General features: G+C 44.3%; 1 protein-coding gene across 6 annotated transcripts in view; it reads right to left on the minus strand.

Moving 5' to 3' along the window:
• The window catches only part of AOPEP (aminopeptidase O (putative)), a 395,656-nt gene that overhangs the window by 295,207 nt on the left and 76,398 nt on the right, over positions 1-24,051 (minus strand). For all 6 annotated transcript variants that reach the window (XR_007131178.1, XR_007131175.1, XR_007131177.1 and 3 more), the window contains exons 4-5: positions 14,451-14,604; positions 5,766-6,011 (exon numbers count right to left, since the gene is read on the minus strand). Coding sequence is in view for 3 of the 6 variants with exons in the window: in XM_047754794.1 (XP_047610750.1) it covers positions 5,766-6,011; positions 14,451-14,604 (400 nt within the window). In the remaining 3 variants the exon portion in view is untranslated. The remainder of the gene's footprint in view (positions 1-5,765; positions 6,012-14,450; positions 14,605-24,051) is intronic.

The raw sequence follows: 24,051 nt of genomic DNA on the forward strand, positions 1-24,051 counted from the left end.
AATTTATGACTGCTTCCTTCCCGGGCAGAAAGGAGCACAATTAGAAGGCTGCAAACAAGAGGCCCTTTGTACCAGCATGTTATGTTTTGCCGATTCTATTACACATTGGCTGGGAGATAAGAATAAACAGGACAACACCCTGTCTAACCCTGGGAGGAGCGGGTGGAGGAAGAGCGGGTTACATTCATTCTTGGGCATGTATGTGCATACCGGTTATTCGCAAATTGAGGCACTTAAGAAAATTGGGCGTGCAACGGTCAGGAGTGAGTATAAGCATTCAGAAGTCTTTTATTGCACAACCAGATCTTTTAAGAACAAGCCATGGGTAAGAGGGAGCTTTACAGTTTTTCTCTACTGTGAATGGCACTGAAGATACTGCAGTCATTGATCATTATCTCTCTGTGCTCTTTACTTATCAGTCCTATTTTTGTTCAGTCTTCGAAAAACATAAGAATCAGGATGAGGAAACCTATAAATAATGCCTCGCTCCCTGTGACCTGTTACGTCAAAAAAAAATTTTTTTTTTCTTTTTTTACAAGGAATCAACTAGCAGCCACGGTGGGGGAAGGGGGAGGACAAACGGTGACCTGATACTTCTCCCTTCTTCACAAAGGGGCGGGGGGGGGGTGGTTTGCCAGTCTGGGCACCAAGTGCTCTGATGCCCCCTCAGTGGAAAATTCTGCACAAGGACAGTAGATGGATGCTAAGCCAAGTCAGGTTCCAATCAGCGAGTCATGAGATGCCACTGTTGGTCCCCCAGAAATCAGAGAAAAGATCTGACCTCTCTGGCAACTCTCTCCCTATACACGGGACTGGCTGGACCCATCAATCTCTGCTCAACCTCTGCCCTTTCTTAGTTAGTGGCTCTGGCTCACTTTCCTCATGTGGGGGTGTGGGTGGCTCAGGGGACCCAGACCTCAAGGGACATGGCATTTCCTGGTGCCCAAAATGAGCCTAAGGAAAGCCATTCGAATAGCTCATTGCCCTTCAGCCACACGGTCTGCTACTCTAGCGCATTACAGTGCTTCCCAATTTGGGGCCTTTGGACTTAAGCTACCCTCAGGCCAGATGCTTTTCCACCAGATTATCACAAGGCTGGTTCCTTCCTGTTCTTCCCTCTCACTGCAAATGTCAGTGTTTTTTCTTTCTTTTCTTTTCGCCCTCCTTTTTCGCCACTCGTGGCACATGGAGTTCCCGGGCCAGGGATCAGATCCAAGCTGCAGTTGTGAACTACAACACAGTTGCGGTAATGCCAGATCCTTTAACCCATTATGCCTAGCCACAGGGATCGAACCCGAGCTGGAGCCCTAGTGCTGCAGAGACACCTCCAATCCCATTGCGCCATGATGGGGACTCCTGCAAATGTCACTCTTTGCCTCCTCACCCCAAGGATGCTCCGGGTCCCCGGGCACTCTGTCACTTACTTGGCTATATTTTCTTCATAGCACACATCTGAATTATTTGTTTTTATGTATACTTTTTCTCCCCTGACCAGAATGGAAGTTTCATGATGACAGAGACCTTATCAGTCTTGTCCACCATTGTAGGCTCAGCATCCTCAGTCCTACCTGGCACACAGTATGTGCTTAATAGAATTTTAAGAATGAATAAGTGAATCAATAAACAAACAAAGAACACACGAACAAGACAATCTGGTACAGAACCAGTGGGGAAAAGGTCAAAGCAGAACATGTCACCTATCATCAAGCACATTGCTGCCTTTTTATGTTTGTTTTTGTTTTATTGTTTTTCTAGGGCTGCAGCATATGGAAGTACCCAGGCTAGGGGCTGAACTGGAGCTACAGCTGCCAGCCTACACCACACCCATGGTAACTGGGGATCCGAGCCTCGTCTGCGACCTACACCACAGCTCATGGCAATGCTGGATCCTTAACCCACTGAGCAAGGCCAGGGATCGAACCTGCGTCCTCATAGATCCTAGTCGGGTTCACTAATCACTGAGCCACGAAGGGAACTCCCTTTTTTTTTTTTTTTTTTAATTTTCCAAGAGGCATCAAGAGTGAACTACATGAGAGTGGTACAGTAAGGAAGCACAGCCAGAGAAGACACGGCTTTTTTACTCAGGGCTCTAAACATCAAACCATTCTGAATGATCTGCAGGAGATTCTTCAAATTCAAAAAGAGGAGGGGGTAAAAAAAGAGAACGTATTTGGACATCAGCAAGGCAGTTCTGCCAACCTAATTATGCCCCGTGACATGTAATTGTGAACTGCTGAAAGACAAATGGTGAAGCAAAGCATTTATTATAAACACACACAGAGGTAAGACTGAGGTGTTAATTCTGAGGCAACTGTCATAAATCTGGTTCCAGGATATTATTCCATTAACATTATTATTATTATAACAAAGAGTGTAAGCATGACAACGAGCTCCTTTCATGTATTTCTCAATACCTAGGAAATTAGGCTTACTCGTTAGTCCCCCCAGCTGAGACATTTGAGAAGATGGGAGGACACTGTGAAAAAGACAGAATGCTAATTATACCACCATGAAGAGGGTTGTTCTAGACATTGGAGATTCATTTAAAATGCATTCTTATCTTCATACAGACACCATATTACTCAATCCAAGAAATGTGCACTTCCACTGCTCCTTATATGGCAGACTCAGCCTTTATGGAAGGCAAAAGTAAAATGAAATAAAAACGGAAAGCCCATCCTTACTAAATGAGAAAAGGATGCGAACGGAACTGTCAACAGTGTCTTAAAGGACATATAGTCATTTTTCTACAAATCAGAATAGAATGAAATTATCTCTCTCTTGGAATGGTGATTCCGTAAAGGAGGGAGCACCAGCAGGGAGGTTCCCAGGCTAGGGGTCTAATTGGAGCTACATCACAGCCTACACCACAGCCACAGCAACGTCAGATCCGAGCTGTGTCTGCGACCTACACCACAGCTTATGACAATGCCGGATCCTTAACCCACTGAGCGAGGCCAGGGATCGAACCCGAATCCTCATGGATACTAGTCGGGTTGGTTAACTGCTGAGCCACGACGGGAACTCCAATAGCTCTTTTTATATTACAAGCTAACAAAAATTATGAAGCACAGTATTGAGAATGTTCTGGTTACTGCTATGTTTGGAAAGCACTCCAAATTCTAAAACAGTGCTTGTGTGTTATTTACTTCCCTATAAGCTGATTTGTCATTATCAGGCATTCAAATTGCACTAATGTGTTTTTATATTGGAATCAGGCTCAAAGACAGACTCAGAGAAGAGAGTTTTAAGATTATTCATATGAACTCTGATATGTAATATTTAAAATACTGCAAAACCATTATACATATCATCCCCCCAATTTTTCAAATGCCTTAAAATGGTCATTAATAATCTACCCATCTTAGTTCATGAGGGACTGCTTAATATCATCTATGAAAAAGCATACTCAATTACTATAAAATGGCATCCATTATGATTAAGACCTTGTCACCAAAGAAGTGCAGAGGTATGGAATTTATGATCTTGCACTTATGTTTACAAAGGGTGGACTCAGGAAAGAACCATTTAATTTGCCGAAAAATCCTCTGATCTCCAATGGGTTACAACTCATGGGACAATGGCAAATTTCAATGTAGAGGTCTTTTGGAGTGGCTTCTTCTAGACTTGGGATTTCTCCACTCCTGTTTAGGGTACAGAATGGACCTACAAGACTGTCATTTTTGTTCCAGTTTGCTTTACAGAGCCCCAAGCCGAGACTTGACCATAAATAAGGCAACAGGGCCCCAGGAGCTGGCTGAGTCATAAACTCCACTCAGTTGCATGTGGCTCAAGGTGTTGGGATCCCGAGAGAATCAAGCCGAGCAAGTGGAATCAATTTAGGTCAGAGTTAGGAAAAAACAGAGTGCCTCCCCACCCCCAACTGGCAGGGGAAGATGCCACAATCCCCCCTCCACTGTTCAAATACAGGGAACGGTCACTACGCCCAGGAAAACATCTAGACCAGGGCAGACTATTTCCACAGTCTAAAAAGAAGGAAAAAAAAAAAGATATTTGACAATCAACCACAGATTTTTAAATGTACGGTTCTCCTGTTTTTAAGCATAGAAGCAGTCTTGTTGCTGCTAAATTATTATCACCAGTACGTTTTTTTGACATTTGTGCCCAGAACCATTTGGCCATAGAGTACTTAGGCTTACTTAAAAACAAAACAAAAAAACCAGAGTTAAGCATGTTTAAATCAATTTAAATATCTCAAAAAGCAGCAAACACACATTCTACCTGCTTGGGCATGCAAACTTAAAAAGAGAAGCTTTATAGATCAGCCCACAGGTCAACAAATTCGGGTTTTGGCAGACTGATGTCAGGAAGGAGCTCTAGCAAATAAATGTAGCTCTGTATGAAAAATACTCTGCTTCTGGTTCCCTCAGGTCAGAACTTGGAACTGTTAGCAAACATGCCCTGAAAAACTGCAACTCTCATAAAGTGCTAAAAACTCCCAAATAAATATAGCCCCGCCACACGGTGTACAAATGAGAAACATTTAATGAACAACCCTTCCTTTGCTAATAATTCCGCTCAAATTAAGTCCAGCAGACTCTTCAAAGGGACCAAAGAAGCCCCCTTGTTAAGACAAATTCTACATAGAGGGAGCCAAGAAATTACATGATGCACGTAACCAAATACGTATAATTATCCTAGTTTTTACATTCCCATTATCTTCATGAATATAGGATAAAAATCCATCTAAATGACCTTCTCAGGCTTCCTCAAGGATTAAGACTAGCCAGCCAGCTTTTTAAAAGTGTACATATGTAGTAAAGATCAAAAGCAAATGTTCTGGTCAGTTCTTTTCTACCCATGGGTTTTACTAAGAATGTGTGCAGTTTCAGGGAAAACACCACAAATGACAGCTGTTCAAAAGCATGGAAATTAATTGGCAGCAGGAATTGCCTTGACTAATAGGGAAAAACTTAAAGTCACATGTTTTGATGAGCTTATTTTTCCCATCCTTAGTCAAGGATATTCACTGTTCATGATTAAAATTTCCAAACAGAAATATAACCAAGAAAATCCTGAGTACATAACCAAATCAGATGCTGTGTGAAATGGACAATAGCATTAATGAATGAATCTGAGGCATAAATAATATACAGGGAAAGGTTCAACTGGTGGGTCTTGATTTTCTATGGGAACTAACAGGGGATGACAATAAGAGCAATGCATTTATCATATGACAAAATTGTAGCAAGACAAGTGACGGCCCCGCGCTCCCCCAGTAAGTTATCTGCTTTGAGCGATTTTTCTAGAAGTGGTGATAGGTGTACACGGACCCATCCACATTTCTCTCTGACAAAGGGGCTCTCACGCTGTTGCCCTCGTGACCAGTGGTGAGAACGGATGAGACAGCTGGTCAGGATTACATGAGCAGCCTGTGCCCTAGAACCACGTTGCATTCCTCTGTCGGGAGCTGTGACCTTGGGCTCATTAGCATGATGCTTTCACCGCCTAACCCGACGAGCCACCCATCAGCCACGGGCCAACATCCATCACTCTGGGAGCACAACATGCTCTCAATCCCAGCTGCAATGTGAGCTTTTGATTTTCGAGGCAGCTGAATTGAGCCCAGGATGCCCTAAGGCTCATGCATGGGGGAGTGGGCACACGCTGAGACTCCAAGCATGAGCTGATGGTGGCCCTTCCAACCTAATTGGATGGCAGCTCTGCCAGAGCTCAGGGAAAGAAAGAAATGGCCAAAGAATTTCCAAAGCATGTCCTCCAGGTGCCACAACAGAAGAACGTACCTGGCCATCCCCAGGCTTGGGAAGCTGGCAGGGACGATGAGTACATCCAGTCTGGAGAACGGGTGTGTTCCCAGGACAGAGTGTGCTGCTGAGAGGCAAGGAGGGATCAGCGGCAGAAGGGCCTCTTGGCAGGCACCCTGGAGGCACCCTGGAGCAAAAAGCCGATGCGGGATGACCTCCTGGGTGGTGGCAGAAGCATTCTGGAAGCGGCAGGGGTATTCCACATGTCCACAAACACCAACATTCCTGGGGAGAACACAAAATAAAGAGATGTGCTTTATGGTGAAACAGGTTCATTCTTCTGGCCATGGAGGTGAGGAACTCTCAAGACATAGACGCCTTTGAGGAGTTCCCGTCATGGCTCAGTGGTTATAAAACCCAACTAGTATCACATCCATGAGGACACAGGTTTGATCCCCGGCCTTGCTTGACAGGCTAAGGATCAGGCCTTGCCGTGAGCTGTGGTGTAGGTCACAGATGCGGCTGGGAACCCAAGCTGCCGTGGCTGTGGTGTAGGCCAGCAGCTATGGCTTCAAAGCGACCCCTGGCCTGGGAACCTCCATATGCCATGAGTGTGGACCTAAAAAAAAAAAAAAAAAAAAAAGAAGACATAGACAACTTCGAGACAGCGGTTATGATGGGCTTGGAAGGAAAGAAGTTCACTTGAGTTCTTGGAGTGTCAATCTCCGTATAGCAGTAAAATAGTTACAGGTCAAAACTTATCCATCTGCTGAATTGACTAAGGATCTTCAACCTGTGCTAGTGAAAGTAGTAAAAACTTATTTATTTATTTTTTTTAAGGGCCGCAGATATGGCATATGGAAGTTCCCAGGCTAGAGGTCGAATTGGAGTTGCAGCTGCCGGCCCATGCCATAGCCACACAGGATCCGAGCCTTGTCTGTGACCTACACCACAGCTCACAGCAATGCTGGATCTTTAACCTACTAAGCGAGGTCAGGGATCGAACCTGCATCCTTGTGGATACTAGTCGGGTTCATTTCTGCTGAGCCACAGCAGGAACTCCAGCAAAGTCTTATTTTAGAATAAATGGGTGGAAAATCTCCAAGACTCAAAAGCACCAAACAACCCCCCACCCAAATAAAATGCAACTCCTGCCTTCGGAAATGTGCTTTTCAAATGTCACCATGGGAAAAATCCTCTCCAACTCAGGGTCCGTTTGTAACTCAGAAAGGAAGGGACAGGGCAATCGAGTTAAAGATCCCCTTCTGAAATGTCCTCAAATAAAAGATGTGGACTCAGTAATGAAGAACCAAAAGATGATGCAGGTTCTAGTTTTGTTTTGTTTTTTTCTTTTTTCTTTTTGCCATTTCTTGCGCTGCTCCCACAGCATATGGAGATTCCCAGGATAGGGGTTGAATCAGAGCTGTAGCCACCAGCCTACACCAGAGCCACAGTAACACGGGATCCGAGCCACGTCTATAACCCACACCACAGCTCACGGCAACGCTGGATCGTTAACCCACTGAGCAAGGCCAGGGATCGAACCCGCAACCTCATGGTTCCTAGTTGGGTTCGTTAACCACTGAGCCATGACGGGAACTCCTCTAGCTTTCCTAAAGAATATAAAACCTTTCACTGCAAAGTAAACTAGGTGTTCTTTATATAGGCCATCCGAAGTTGTGCTGTTAAGGAATACAGAGGTGCGCTGACACAATATTTCCCCCAATCCGCTTTCAATACAAATTTAACTGAATCAACCTTTTAAGGAAACAGATCAGAGCCCAACCCACACCCCCTGACCACACCACCAGTTATTCTGTCAAAGGTGGAGCTCAAAAAGAATTCCTAGAACTTGACTCAGAAGCCTCAAGAGAACTTTGCTACCCAAAGAAACCAACATCAAAGCAAACTCTATTTTTCCACCTGTTAACACATCCTTGATTGAAAGAGAATGGAAAGCCTCTCTAATTTTAATTTACAAATTAGAATTCTAACTGTAGATATGTTTTAGATTCATGGTGAATACTGAAAAACCTTAAAATGCTAGCATGTCCCAATATGGGCAGAGGGCAACAGTATAATTTCTCTCCACATTTTTGAAGTGCCTTTCGCCCATCCCAGGCCGCCCCAAGGAGAGCCACACAGCTATGAAGATAAGCCTCACCCTCCACCAGCCTGGGACACAGACCACAGCTCCCAGTACCAAGGACATTTCGCCACAGTTCAGGGTAAGAGAAATGGGTGGAGACCCATACAAACGCCTGCCAGGATAAAGCGACAGGAAGCACATTATTGACACTGAACGCTAGCCAAGGTCCCAAGAGTGATAACCTTGCTTTGCGGAGAAAGTGAGTAAAGGTGCCGATAGGTAGACATCAAACTGAATAGGCTGTGACTGTTCACCGAATGACAATACTGTGCTGCTGCATCAGTTCAACCAAAGGCTGGGGCAGCCGAAGAGATACCCCGCCCCCCAAAGTCACTTAGTTCAAAAGAAAAGGGAGTTAAATCCTCTCTGGACACACAGGGCACTAGCCAGGGGGATGGAGGTTATTCCAGATGTGTGAATTGGTACCGTGTTTCATAATCAAAGCCTGGGAGAAAAATGTCGGACTTTAAGGCAATCGAGCTATAAACAAGCTAACCATTAAGACCATTAAGGTTCTCCATAAAAATGGAAATGGCATCAGGGAAGCCACAGGTGGTTCCTACTGGGGGACCAGGAAATCTAGGCTGTTGGACGGGCTAACTGTGACCTGAGGCAGGCAGCTCAGTATCTGGGGCCCGCTTTCTCCACATCTCTAATGTGGCCTCACAAAGAGTGCTGCTGAGGGAGGAGAGGAATTGATTGCGATTGGAAGGGGGTGTGAGGGAACTTACTGGGGTGATGGATGGTTTGGGGTGTGGGGTGTACAACTGTCAAAACCTCATCAAACCAAACATTTAAGATTTGTGCATTTTGTGTTAGGTTAATTATGCCTAGCTTAAAAACAAACAAAAAACCCAAAACGGTTTCTAAGGTTCCTTCTGGCGCTATGATTTCTGGCAACCTACCACACGAGCCCCACTTCAGACAACAGCCCTGAGGCAATGCAGTAATTTTGTAGTCATGAATAGTCTTCCACAGAACCAGTAACTCAACAATGCTGTATCTTCCTTTCACACTAACCTGCAGTTATTAACCTCTGCATTATATGTCTGCTCCAATGCACTCTTTTTTTTTTGTCTTTTGTCTTTCTGGGGCTGCACCCACGGCACACATGGAGGTTCCCAGGCTAGGGGTCCAATCAGAGCTGCAGCTGCTATCCTACACCACAGCCACAGCAACACCATATCCAAGCGACGCCTTCCACCTACACCCAAGCTCAAGGCAATGCGGGATCCTTAACCCACTGAACGAGGCCAGGGATCGAACCTGCACCCTTATGGTTCCTAGTCGGATTCGTTTCCGCTGCGCCACGACGGGAACTCCCCCAATGCACCCTTAATATCATCAACCAGTCAAGCACTTGCAGATACCTATTCCTTGTGCCCAGACTTGTAATCTGAGTAAGTACTTTACTAATAAAGATGAATAAACTTGGTTGTTAATTAATAAATAATCTGTAGTACTAATGATGCTAAGAATAATAAACACTAATAACTCCTACCTCAACTGCTATTGAACGTTCACTATGTACCAAGCACTGTTCTGAACTCTTTATGTGCATTATCCCAATGAACCCACACAACATTCCTAAGCAGTAAGAACTATTCTTTTTATCAGAGCGTGAGTCATCACAAGCTCCTCCCTGCTGAACTTCCTGCTCCACGTACTTCATTCTGCTTCTTGAGAAAACTGGATTTTTCTTGAAGCTGAGTCCAACTGCTCTGTGGTTCTGTGGCTTCCTGCTCTTGGAGTTACTGCCCATGCACATTGCCAAGAGTGGGAAGAACGGGTGAAATGTGTGTTAGGCTGGTAAATGATGGGAACTCAATCATTGCTTCCCTCTTATACAATTGCCAGGTTGAAATTATTTTATAAGAGGCCTTTCCAAGGAACAAGAGTGGCCATGTGTTCCTCAGAAGCACAAGATGGAAAACTGTGAAGAGAGTCTCTCCTTTAGCCACCGTCTTGTTTCAAGAAGGCATGATACTGGAGTTCCCTTATGGTGGCAGTGGGTTAAGGATCTGGTTGTTGTCACTGCAGTGGCTTGGGTCACTGCTGTGATGTGGGTTTGATATCCCTGGCCCAGGAACTTCCACATGCCATGGGCTCAGCTTAAAAAAAAAAAAAAAAAAAAAAAAAGAAGGCAGAAGCACCATGCTAGAACCACCTGACAAAAATTTCCCCATCAGAGGTTCAAAAGGTCTCACTAGAAAAGTCTCCCTTGGAATTGCCTACCTTTTACTCCTTGGCTCAACCTGGCAATTCAGTAAATACATCCCATATTCTTGTTCTATTCAAGGCAACTTACAGGATGCTGCGGTGTATACACATATGAATAAAACTCCAACCCTATCTTTGAGGAACTTAGTTTTCTTGGAAGAAAAAGAATTAAAATTCTGATACAGCTTACACAATTTATTAACAGATGTTAGCAAGCAGATGAGATGCTTGCTTACGGTAAAAATCACAAGTGTTCAAAAAAACCACCACCAGCCCCCATGAATTGCTGACGATGAAGTCAACATACACAATGATGTAGTAGCGTCTAGAAGCCGGATGCCCTCTCTGAGGGCATTCGGTATATCACAAAGCAAATGAGATGGGTGCAATCAGAGACAGAAAGCTGGAATACAGGGGGAGCAAGGGCTGGAGAAACAAAGCCAAGCCAGGTGGACATGAAAAGGCTTCTCTCACCGTGAAGGGTGTCTAGAAACCGGTATTTCCCCCTGTGATTTACATTTATCATTCCTTCTTTTCCAGACTTTCAATGAGACAGAAAAAGGGCTCAGTCCTCCAAGGTCCATCAACTTTACAGCTTGAAAGAAGACCTTTCCCCTAAGTCTTTCCTTCTTTAGGATGGACAAACACAATGTCTTTTCTTCTTCACGGTGCCTGCTTTCCATGCTTTTTTTCTTTCTTTTTAGGGCCACACCCACAGCATGTGGAAGTTCCCAGGCCAGGGGTCCAATCGGAGCTGCAGCTGCTGGCCTACACCACAGCCACAGCAACATCAGATCTGAGCCATGTCTGCGACCTACACCACAGCTCACAGCAACGCTGGATCCTTAACCCACGGAGCGAGGCCAGGGATGGAACCCATGTCCTCAAGGATACTGTGAGGTTCATTACCACTGAGCCACAATGGGAACTCCTGCTTTCCATGCTTTTAATCACTTTTGCTGAGTCCTCCAGACTTTACCCATGTTTCTGTGTTGGGCTTAAGGCTGAGTGTCTGTGTGGCCCCCACGTGAAGACGCTTTACCAAAGGCTCCAAGAGGTTAAACAAAATATAGAGATTCCCCATGGCTGAAGAAGGTTATACTGCAGCCAGAGAAAATTGATAAACTCTCAGGAGTTTACCTGCGTGCCTTTTAACTAACATGTTTGCTCACCCAGCATGGGTTAGAGTGTGTGTGGAACTGGGGCTGAAGAGGGACTGTTCTTCCCATAACTGAGCCCACGTGAATGATGATCACAAGTTCTGTGACCAATACTTTGGCCAAATTTCTGGAACCCGGATGACCACTTCAGGCAGATGCAAGCCGGTGGCATACAAGGCCCCTGTAAAAGTGACATTTACATGAATTGAACGGGTGGTCTTAGGAAGGTTTGAAGGAGAAAAGGGGGGAGGAGGTGGGGGAGAGTGTTGGAGGAGGCAAGGAGACCAGATGTGAACATAACCAGAAACACCACTGCAGGTGGCACTTCAGAGCACCTTTGCTGGCAAACTGAGCATGGAGCCAAAGATTTAATGGATAAAAACACAAAGCCACCCTTTGATGACTAAAGACAGCGCCCATGAAGCACGCAGCCAGGGAAGGATTAAGCAAATGTAAGCTATTATTTTATCAGCAGTACATTTGTGATGGACAAGCCCAGTGATAAATGGGGGGAAAACTTAGTCATAGCATGTCGGACACGGGCGGGAGTGTGGGAGGGACTCCTTTCTGCAGGCCTCGTGTTTCCATACAAGGACGTGACTCCCTAGAGTGGCACGGCTGACCTTTCTCCACAGCTGACTGGACTGGCTGGCCACTCTGGGCTGTCTCCTTTTTAATCTGCTTGCCCACAGAGGGGCTACGTTTGGGCTGTTAGGTGGTCTGCGTGCATCTGCATTGTGGAGGCTAGCGGAGGGCCAGCTGGGTAGGTGTCTGGGTGGGTAGCTCTGTCTAATTTGGAAGTATTAGAAAGCCCATTGAAACTGAGCACCTGAGCCCTCGCTCAGTCTGGCTTTTACCGACCATACAACCTTTATTTTGCTCTCCTTCTGTGTGTTTCTCAATTGGTTCTAAACTTGGGAGGACAAAAGAGGAGTGGGATTTACCCCCTTCTCTGAAACCCCATCAAGCATTTCAGATAGCCTCTCTTTCCAGGATCCCTGATTGATCTGGCCATACACGGTCCTTTCACAACGACAGAGGCAAGAAGAGCGAAAGGTCGATGGTGTCACTTCCGGGCAGCTGAGTGAGCACACAAGACGTGGCTGCTGCCCACTCACCCACCTTGTATCTCTGGGAATATGGCTGGAAGGATAAAATAACACATTTCTATCCCTGCCTTCCCCTAGGCTTCCTAAGGCATACCACCCCTACCAATCAAGGAGCTCCAAGGTGTAGATTAAAAAAACCCGTGGTACTCCTGCAAAGAACTGGAGAACCCCAGCAAGAGTCTTTGTTCTACAGAGCAGGGAATGATGGCCTAACCAAAGAGACATACCCCATCAGTAGGGATGGCACCTTCGGCCTCAAAGGCAACACTCTCCACTTCTGTCTTCTGTTCCAGTATGACATGTTCCAATTGATAACAGTGGCTCAGTCGTGACTATGCCTCTCCAGGTGGGGAGGGAGATCAGACTCCAGGTGAGGTGTGGACGTTACAGACAGGTTTTAAAAATCATCTCCCCAACCCTCCCCTCCCACAGGCAAGATTCTGAATCTCCTCTCTTGGGGGGGGGGGCAAGCTCAGATGCGAATCCAGGTATTGTAACTCAGGTGGGATGGGAACATGAATAAGTTGCTGTCTGAAGCCACAGTATCTTTGTATGAAAAATGGAGACAATGAAACCTACCTATCTTATAGGCTTATCCTCTGGACTAACTGAGGTGACATTTAGATCAGACTTTCCCTGAATGCAAACATCCAGTGGCCTCTGTATCAATTCAGTCTGGGCTAGGCTAGGCTAGGCTACAGTAACAAGTAACCCCAGTGTTTCAGTAGCTTAACACAAAAAAAGTTCATTTCTCAGTCATACCAAGTCCACAGAGATGCAAGTGACTCTCCAGGGCCCCTGTCCTCCCCACTCGGAAATCTGGGCTGCCTGCACCTGCCAAGTGAGACCTACCCTGTGAATTCCATAGCAAAAGAGAGAATGCCATAGGGTCTCACATGCAATTAACTGGCCCCACGTGAGCGTAACATATCACTTCGGGCCACAATTCTCTTCTTCCCTCAAGAGTGCATAAGTGAAATCCAGTGTGTGAGCTAGGATCCTCTACACAGCTCAGGGCAGAAAGTCCAAGATGGGGAGGTATCCGAGCAGAAAGGAGAAATTACTCCCCTGCCTCTGAAAAGCAAATGCAGGCAATATGACATCCCCGTGTTAAGAGAGGCCTTGGTGGCTTTATCTCCTAAATATACAAACCACTGCTGTCACTGCGGTAAGAATGAAAGCAACAGAGAAAAATAAAACCAACACAAAAGGAATCTGCACTGAGAGCGTATCATAGCTAGTTTGCAAGGATGAACTGAGCATAGGTAGCATTAGTCTCCACCAAAAGGTACAGACTTAGTGACTTTCTGTAAATAGGAAAAAGTATTAAACTGAGATGGGTGTCCAAGTCCTAAGAGTAAAGCATGAAGCAGCAGTGCACAAGGAGCACACTTGTGTGCCTCTTAGGTGCATTCTCCTCCCTCTGGCTCTGAAAATGGGAAATAGCTGCGCATCTGGGGAAGCAGCAAGTGAATATCCAAAGGCCTATACTATACTTTTTTAAAACTGATATTCTCTGATCCACCCTGAAGACGAAGAAATTGCTACCGAAGTTAACAGAGCCCCGACCCAGCAAGATTTTCATAGCCCAATGGCCTTCAGCCAGCTTCCTTGTGTCCTGGGCTCCTATGGGGGCTGAGTCCCTGCACTGAGGCCGGGCTGCCCCTGCAAATGCACTGCTAACAGCAGCCAAGGAGCCAAAACAGCAGAGTGGCCTATAAAGCAATCCATCAGACAAACAACTTCTTTCTATGAAGTTGGGTTTGTGAACTGAAAACCAAAGTTAAAAGGTGTAGAAGGAGAGAAAGCATTGAACCTGAAGATTCTGTGGAATTGACAAAATACATACAAATATTTCACCTGACTTCACGGAGCATTTCATACACCTATTTCTTTTTCTTTCTGCATAAACAGTATGCCCACATTTCTGCCTCTCAACTCTCCCTCCCAGTAGGGCTTTTTCCTGCTTTGATTAATCATATTTTGTTTGGTTTCTCAGCAAGGATGACTCACGTTCCCAGTGGTTGGAATAAATGCATCATACTGCTCCCAGAAGTGTTTGTTTTTCAAGCTCCCAAATACAAACCTGAAGGCAGCCTCGGAAGGTGAGAAAGATGTCTCTGCAGCCAGATCATCTGATGAGCAGATCTCTGGCTTCATTTCTGTCCAGGATCCCACTGCAATTGTGAAGGTGGAGGCTGGCATTGGCATGGTTACGTAGTAATGCCAGCTTGAGCAGCCTATAAACAGGAAGAGAAAAACCTAATGAGGCCAATGTATGGTTCTGGACCTTCCTCCGTATTTTTTCCCTCACGGCACCTCAAGAGCTCGTGTGCTAAGTTGGTATGAGCTAATTCTTCGAGGTGGGTCGTGTCAACTGAAGAGGCCTTATTGTAGGTCTCAGGGGAAGCCAGAGGGATGATGGGTTCAGGACAGCCGAGGAGGTTTGGATCTCTTCCAGTTAGGGTCAGTTTGAAGCCCTTCTCATGAGGCTGTAAATAAAGGGTGGTGCTTGAGGTGCTCACTAATAGCTGCAAACACATGAGGACAGAGGTCGTGTGCTGCTGTGGAGTCAAGAACACGTCTTACCCACATTGCCCAGCACAGCACTTGACACGGAAAGGGAGATGCTCTGTTGAGTGAGTGAATGATGTTCACTCAGCAAGGAAGACTGCCTCTGTGCTGCCGATACTTTGTCCAAATTCACTGCAAGTCCATCTGAAAAGGACATAGCAAAACACGAAGCACTACAGAAGGGAAGCACCTGGGTTTTAGTCCCAACCCAGAAACTACCGATCTGTGTCTTATCCCTCATCCTTCTAATCTGCTCATGTATTGGAGTGGTCTCCACTCCTCCTTAAGCAGATGAAAAATGGGCCTAGAGAGGTTCAGCGGAGCCAACGACTCCCAGCTAGTTTGGAACAGGGCTGGAATTTGTAGTCAGGGCTCCTACCACAGCCAAAGGTATCCCCTCCACTTAGTTCAGACTGTGGAGAAGGTTTTAAACAAAGGAACAAATGACTGATAAGGCAACAGTATGCTTCCTTTCTTCTAGGATAAGAAAATGATTTTAATGTTACTGAAATCTGAATGTGTTGTTGCACCTGATTTAAGAGAGTTTTTTTTTTTTTTTTCTGAGCATGTGCAGTAGATTGATGGTGTGTCTTCAGAGAAGTTGGTATCACCTTACGTCATGGAACACAGTTCTCCACTGTTCATGTTCTCATGGGTGGAGCTTCCACTAGAATAATAGCCGGAGCCTCTCTTTTGGTCCCTTACTAATTCCTTTGGAGGAGCTATTCTTCTCTTTCTTAAGTTTTTGAGGGTTAAACACCCATGGAGTGGGCTTGACGTTGTCCAGTTTGGCCAGTGAGTGGATAAGATGTCAAATTCATGGTGGAAATATTAGCATGCCTATATTGGCCAGCAGACCTTACATGGTATTTTTCAAAGTGCTTTGCCAGTAAAAATCAGTCAGTAATGGGTTAGCTTTTGACTCTGGATTTCTGACTCTCAACTAATTCTGAACTCAGGGAGGTTAGAGGGGTCATTATTTCTTACCCCCTGAAACTCTACCAATTCAGATCCAAAGAAGTAGATCATAGAACTTCTCTGATGAAAAGCAAAATTTTCAACCTAAGAGAAAATATGATATCAAGTGTGGAAGTTGTCAGAGGAGATACTTGAAGGAGGAGTAGAGAAGGGCATGCTGCTGGAACCCATCGCAGAGGCAGCCACTCTCTCAATCTTGCTTGTAAGCTTGGTCCTGTTTCTGGAGTCAGAATGGCCCACTATTGAGCTCCCTTTCTCCATGGCTAACCAAGAATCTGAAGGCATGCTCCTCTTTGAAGAGACAATGAAATCCCATGATGTTGGAAACCATCTGGGGATGCGTGTAGCCTCTGCTGGGCTTGAAGGAAAACCACAGCTTTAAACAGAATTGCTGCTGGGAACCCTGGCCAGCAAGAAGAAGGGAGAGAAGTCCCAATAATCTTGATAAAAGCCTGGCATGGATCTGACCTGACATGCTGCACTGCTCCTACCTCCCTCATACTTCCACTTTCCCATAACTACCTCCTTCTCTGCAACCTACTGTCTCCCCATGGCAGCTCCATGAGGAACTTCATCTGGACTGGACAACACAATGACAGCTGGCACAGGTGAGGGGAGGTGGAGAGAGAAGAAGAGGAAAGAAGGTGTGGGTGAGGGGCGAAAACTTTTGAATAGCCTAGGTTTATTTTCTGTTTGTTTTTCAATTTTTTAAACAATTTTTTAATTCAAAGAATTTGTATTATATTTATAGTGGTACAACCATCATCACAACCTAATTTTACAACATGTCCACCCCAAGCCCCCACTTTCTCTGGTAACCATAAGTTTTTCAAAGTCTTAAGTCTGTTTCCATTCTGCAAATAAGTTCATTTGTATCCTTTTTTTGAGATCCCACATATAAGGAATAGCATATGATGTTTGTCTCTCACAAAGTCTAACTTCACTTAGCATGATAATTTCTAGGTCCATCCATGTTCCTGAAAATGGGCATTATTTCATTCCTTTTTATGGCTGAGTAATATCCTACTGTATATATGTACCACATCTTCTTTATCCACTCCTCTGTTGAATAGCCTAGGCTTAAAAGAGAAATTTCAAAGAACAGGATACTCTTGATCAAAGAGCTGTGGTCTGGTAATTCTTTCTCTGAAACATTATGGAGTGTTTACCATGGGCCCCTGAACTTTCCTTTTAAAAACTTCAGGGTTCAGTAAATAAACAGCAAGAAAGAGATTTTGGGTCAAAATGGAAGATTAAACACCTATCTGATAATTTAAATATTTAAGGAACTCTTTCAACTCAATGAAAAGAAAATATACAATCCTATTTTAAAAGTGGGTAAAGGACCTCAATTGCTTTCTCTCAAAAGCCAGTTAAAGGACAGCAAAAGGATTTTTTTTTAAGGTATAACCAAAAAGAACAAGGAGAATAAAATAGGAGACAATTACTTCAAAATACTGGAAGCTAGAATGCAGATGGAGGAGTGGCAAAAGACACAGCAGCCCTGAATCCTAAGTTAGCAGTGGGAAAGACAAGACCCATCTCATTTCATCCCCCAGATATCCCAAAAGGCCTGGAGTAGAAGTACTAAACTTAAGCAGGACTGGCTGAATGACTAAGAAGGGTTCAGATCCCTGGATGGCCTTCCCTCCTCCCCATACCTGAGCCATATGGCCGTCGCTTCCTTCCTGCACCCTGCCTCCCCACCACACACAGGCAAATAGCTAGAGGCTTATTTTCTAGAGAATAAAAGATAGGGCCTCTGTGGGGAGAATGGCATAGTTGAAGGCAAACGAATGGGACTAGATGGATATCAGATGCTGAGATCACTAAAATGTCCCTAATGCAAAACTGAGGGACTAAGACAAATAGAAACAAGCATCTTGGAGGACAGGGACCATTCAAAGAGAAGAAAATTTAAAAAACACCAAATAGGCATATACTATTTGTAGGGTTCAGGAGTTCCCATTGTGGCTCAGCGGGTTAAGAACCTGAGTAGTATCTCTGAGGATGCAGGTTCGATCCCTGGTCTCTCTCAGTGGGTTAAGGATCTGGCATTGCCATGAGCTATGGTGTCGGTCACAGAAGCAGCTCAGATCTCACATTGCTGTAGCTGTGGTGTAGGCCGGCAGCTGCAGCTCCACTCCAACCCCTAGCCTGGGAACTTCTCTATGCTGCAGGTGTGACCCTAAAAAGACATGACAAAAAAAAAAAAGAGTTCAGAGAATTTACTCCAGTGCTGAAACGAGAACAGTGTAAGATTAAAAAGGAGAACCCCAAAATAAGGAGAATTAAAAATATGATAGATGGAAAGAGACACTCAATAAAAGGAGTGAGGCAGAATACAAAGCTGAGGAAATTCTCCTCATAATGAAAAAAAAAAGATAAAAAGATGAGGAAAAAATAGAAGAAACCCCAATATCCAAATAATAGAAGCCCCCAAAAACAACAGGAAAGGGAAGGTAGAAAATCAAAATCGTCAAAGAATTTGAGAAAACTTCCTCAAGTGTAAGGAACCATGAGTTTCCAGATTGAAAGGGCACACAACACCCAGGACACAGGATAAAAATCACCCCACATCATGATACATCAGTATGAAATTTAGAACCCTGAGGATAAAGACAAGATCCTACAAGCTTCTAAAAAGATTGAGAAAACAAAAATCACATACAATAAGGACAATTTCAGACATGCGAAGTTTAAAAAAAAAATTCACCTCCCACACATCTATTCTATGAAAGCTACTAGAGTGTGTAAAGTATGCTTTAAAAGGAGGTAGCAAACCAAGTAAGAGAGGGACAGACGATCCAATGCGAGAGAGACACAAAGGGAACCTGCAGAATGATGAATGGTAAACCCAAGAGCCAGATGTGCCTGCAACAGAGAGGGTAGCCCTTGCCGTGCAGGGCAGATTATAGGGTCCCAAGAGAGACTGCTTCAGGAAGAAGAAATTAAGATAAAACTTGATGTATCTGAGCATCTGGAAAAATTTGAACAGCTTTCAAAGAGTCTGGGGCTGATAAATACATAGAAAACCTAGCTAATGCGAAGAACAAACAATATAGCTACTATTAACTCCATGAAAAACTAACACGTTGTACAGAAATAATCATGTAATGGAAGTTTCACTAACATAGATATAATAATATAAATGACAAATATTGATCTGATCAAAGTTATGACATTAATTATATTGGGAAGATGAGGTTTAGGGAAGGGAGCATATGTGTGGGGAGTGGGAGGGGAAGAGAGCCAAAGCCTTATCTGCCATAGTGGGAAGACCAACTCTGAGCAATCAAGCATCTTACTGAATAACATGAACGTAGACAGCAAATAATCAGATAGAAGAGATGAAAGTGGTTACTTCTGAAGTAGAAGAAATATGGTGGAGAACTGAGGACAGCTCTTTTGGGGAGGGAATGTAATAAACCCAATTGAACTATGTGACTTTATTTATTTTTTTATTTTTTTGGCTGTGCCTGTGGCATGTGCAAGTTTCTGCTTTTTAAGAAGTAAACACTGGTAATGGGTTTTTTTGATATGACACCCAAATCAAAAATAAACAGGTGGGACTACATCAAGCTAAAAAGCTTTTCCACAGCAAAAGAAACCATCAACAAAATGAAAAAGCAATCTAATCGGTGAGAGAAAGTATTTGCAAACCACTTATCTGATGAGGCGCTAATATCTAAAATATACAAGGAACCCACACAACTCAATAGCAAGGAAACATATAATCCTTTTTAAAAAATGGGTAAAGGACCTAAACAGACATTTTTCCAAAGATGATATTCAAAAGGTCACCAAGTACATGAAAAGGTGTTCAGCATCACTAATCATCAGGGAAATGCAAATCAAAACACCTCACCTATCAGAATGACTACTATCAAAAAGGCAAGAACTAAGTACTGGCAAGTATGTGGAAAAAAGGGAAAAATCTTATGCACTGTTGATGGGAATGTAAATTGCTGTGGCAACTATGGAAAACACTATGGGGGTTCCCCCAATTTTTTTTTAATAGAACTACATATGATCCAGCAACGCCACACCTTAAGACACACCTTAAGACACACCTGAAGAAAATGAAGTCACCATCTCGCACCCCATGTTCATTGCAGAATTACTCATAATAGAGAAGACATGGGAAAAAAAACGTAAGCCCCCAATGACAGATGAATGGATAGAGAAAATGTGATACACACACACACACACACACACACACACACACACACACACACACACACACGAATATTATTCGGCCATAAAAAAGAAAGTAATCTTGCCATTTGTAACAATATGGATGTACCTTTATTTATTTATTTATTTATTTATTTTTTTATGGTGCCCCCTGCAGCACATGGAAGTTCCCAGGCCAGGGACTGAATCTGAGCTGCAGCACATGGAAGTTCCCAGGCCAGGGACTGAATCTGAGCTGCAGCTGTGATTGACTCCGCAGCTGTAGCAGCGTTGGAGCCTTTACGCCACTGCACCAGGCCGGGGTTCAAACCCGTTGCCTCCACAGTGACCTGAGCTACTGCAGTGGGATTCTTAATCCACTGCACCACAGTGGTAACTCCAACATGGATGTACCCGATGGCATTATGCTATGTGAAATGTCAGACAGAGAAAGGCAAATAGTGTATGATCTCACCTGAGTGTGGAATTAAAAGAAAAAAACAAAACACAGAAATAAGAGTGTAGATTTATGCCTGTCAGGGGTGGTGGGTAGAGGGCAGTTGCGGGGATGGTGAAGGGGTTCAGAGGGTACAAACCCAGTGGTGTTGGTGGTAGAGTGGTGAGCACAGCTGCCTTCTAAAGGGTACAGTTATAAGATGAATAAGTTCTGAGGATGTAATTAGAGTTAACTGCATTGTACATTTGAAAGGTGATAAGAGAGTACATCTTAAAAGTCTTCGCCACACACACAAAAAAAATAGTAACTCTATGCATTGATGGATGTGTTAACTAACCTTATGGAGGTCAGCATGTCACAATATATACATATACCAAATCATCACATTGAACACCTTAAAATTCCATAATGTTACACATAATGTTATACATAATGTTACAAGATACAATGTCAATTATATTTCAGTAACGCTTGGGTTGGTGGGGGTGGAGAGAATGAAGCACTAGGCTTTCTATGTTCCTTGTTGAACTTTTTTTTTTTTTTTGTCTTTTTGCTATTTCTTTGGGCCGCTCCCACGGCATATGGAGGTTCCCAGGCTAGGGGTCGAATCGGAGCTGTAGCCACTGGCCTACGCCAGAGCCACAGCAACGCGGGATCCAAGCCGCGTCTGCAACCTACACCACAGCTCAAGGCAACGCCAGATCCTTAACCCACTGAGCAAGGGCAGGGACCGAACCCGCAACCTCATGGTTCCTAGTCGGATTCGTTAACCACTGCGCCATGACGGGAACTCCCCTCGTTGAACTTTTGAACTGAATTTTTTGCTGCCCCTCTGGTTCTTGTACCATCCATCTAGCACATGGACAGGATGAGACTTGTGGAAGCAGTAAGAATTGAAACGCCTCTCAAGAGAAAACAGTGCTAATGGAATAGGCATATGTCAGATGCCTACACGAGGTCATGAAGAATCCACAGAGTACCCAGTCATGCCCCCAGTACCTTTATCAGGACGTCTGTACCCCAGTACCTGTATCAGGACATTCGGAGGACACTGGAAGCCACAAGAGGATGTGGCAGGGGACTGGAATGAGATTAGCAACTAATCCCATTCCCCAAAACCCCAAACTAGAATCCTTAAAATGACCTAGGGCTTGGGAGTGAGTTAGCAAAAGTGATAACAGAATCTGAGTGAAGTCCAGCAAAAGTATTTTAGAACTGTCATGCTCCCTCTGCAGTCTTCTAGGGAAGTTAAATAATAGAAAGAAAAGGATTTGGGGTGGAAATGAGTTGAAAATATCCCCCAAACCCATATTTAAATGTGCAAGATGATTTTTCCCCTAGACACCCTCGACTTTTTATTTTTTAAGAGTCCTCTACTTAATAGAGCTCATTTGGAAGAAACTGTTTCATACTTTGAGCTTTTTTTTTTTTTTTTTCCTTTTTAGGGCCGTACCTGCAGTTTATGGAAGTTCTCGGGCTAGGGGTTGAATCAGAGCTGCAGCTGCCAGCCTACACCACAGCCACAGCAATGCCACCGGGCAGCCTCTGAGACCTACACTACAGCTCACAGCAAGCTGGATCCTTAACCCACTGAGCAAGGCTGGGGATCTAACCCACGTCCTCATGAATACTAGTCGGGTTCATTACTGCTGAGGAGCGAATGGGAACTCCATACTTCAAGCTTTTAAAGTAAAAAAAGAAAAAAAAAAAGTTTTCTAGGTTTCCAAGTGAGAGTCGAATGGGGCAGACCACTAGGCTGGATCACATAAGAACTGGCCAGGAACCCGATTCCCAAAGATCCTAGTTGGACTCTTTTCAGAAGCGTCCCAAAGGTGAGCTTCTTGCCTGACATTGGGTAAAACTGGAGCCAGAGCTGTGACAGTGACAGCTTCCAGTGGTCTGGGGGAGGTGCTCACCAGCTTATTACTATGAGAGCACGTCTAGTACCCTCACTTGGTAGAAAAGTCTCTTTGGGGACGTCTGTTCATGGATTATTCCACTGAGCTCAATCTTGCATGAAGACTGTCTACTGACACAGGGAGGTAGCTGCTCAGGGAATACCTGACCTCAACTTCAAATCAGACTGAAAAAAAAAAATGCAAATAATAAGGTGAGAAATACTGCCCCAGAAAGCAGAGCATGCATTCCAGGGATGAAGAGAAATAATTTCTGGATTATCCATTGTTCGGATAAGCCTACCTTGCAAGGAGAATTGACGAGGGTTTATGTCTTTGGAGTATGTCCATTCCAGAGTTCCAGCTCTGGAATCTGATTGCTGGGGTTCGATTCTGTGTCCCACACTTAACAGTTTGGGCACATTGCTTCATCTTTCCAAGCATCAGTTTCCTCATCGGTAACAAGGGAAGGACCACAGTCTTCCCCGTTGGATTATGTGAGGACTAAGTTAGATAACATATAGAAATAACATAGAAATCACCATGCATACTAACTGGCACATAGTAAGTGCTGAAGAAATGTTAACTGCTGTCATCTTTACAGCTGCCTCCCCTGGTTGCTTAGGCTGACTTTCTGAAGGCAGAGGCCAAGATTGTCGAAGGTATGGCTGCCACATGTGCACTGAAGCCCGTGGCCTTATGAGGCCACATATGGGGTTTAAGGTTGAATGGCACTAAAACTCTGTGCGCACAAAGCGATCCATTTAAAGGAGAATGACAGCCCAAAGGGGGCATCCTGTATGACTTCATATAGAAATGGGCCATTTGGAGACTATTTAAATGGTGTTTACTTTAAATGAGCCATCCTCGATAAAACAGACAGTGAATGCCTTCGTTTTCCTTTTTGATTCAATCCACTTGCCCCTAGACTCCCTCGCTACACCAGCTGCAAAACAAAGAGAACAAGCTGTACTTGAATTAACCCAAGAGTTTTTCCTCTGCAGAGGCCAGAAGCCCATCACACCACTGGATGATTTCACGGCCAGGCCGGGATTCATTAGCAGCACACACAGGGAGGGGGGCGGGAGGAAGGGGCCCAGAGGAAGTGGCACTCCCTAACTGTGCAGGCTTGAGCAGCCACCCAGCTCGCCTCCCTCCTGGGCCTCCTCAAAAGGTTCTCAAAAGCCTCTCCACCACCTTCTCAAACTGGAAATTATTTAGGGGAGAAAATTCTTTGACTTCAATTATTTCACTAGTAAGATAGATGCATCAGATGTTGGTCTTGTCATTGTGCTAGCAGCTGCTACAAGATTCAAATAGACATTTTCATCTCCCAAACAGGACTGAAATTTTTCTTAAAGATGACTGTGTTTTTTGTAGGTATGATAAGGATTTGAAATGGGTAATTTTTCAAATTAGAAGTTTTGAAAATACTTATAATGAGAGAGTGTTAAAACAATTACCTTAATTCTTCATATATTATTCTAAAAAATTGTCCTATGAATGGTGTTGAAGATTCTCTTTTAAGGTAGGAAAAGTGGAAAGGAAAAAAGGAAGAATGTGATGGAGTATTTGTTCATGGGAGGAGAGAGAACTTTTTATTCTAA

Source organism: Phacochoerus africanus, chromosome 12 (genome assembly GCF_016906955.1).
Source record: "Phacochoerus africanus isolate WHEZ1 chromosome 12, ROS_Pafr_v1, whole genome shotgun sequence".
Classification (NCBI taxonomy): Eukaryota; Metazoa; Chordata; class Mammalia; order Artiodactyla; family Suidae; genus Phacochoerus; species Phacochoerus africanus.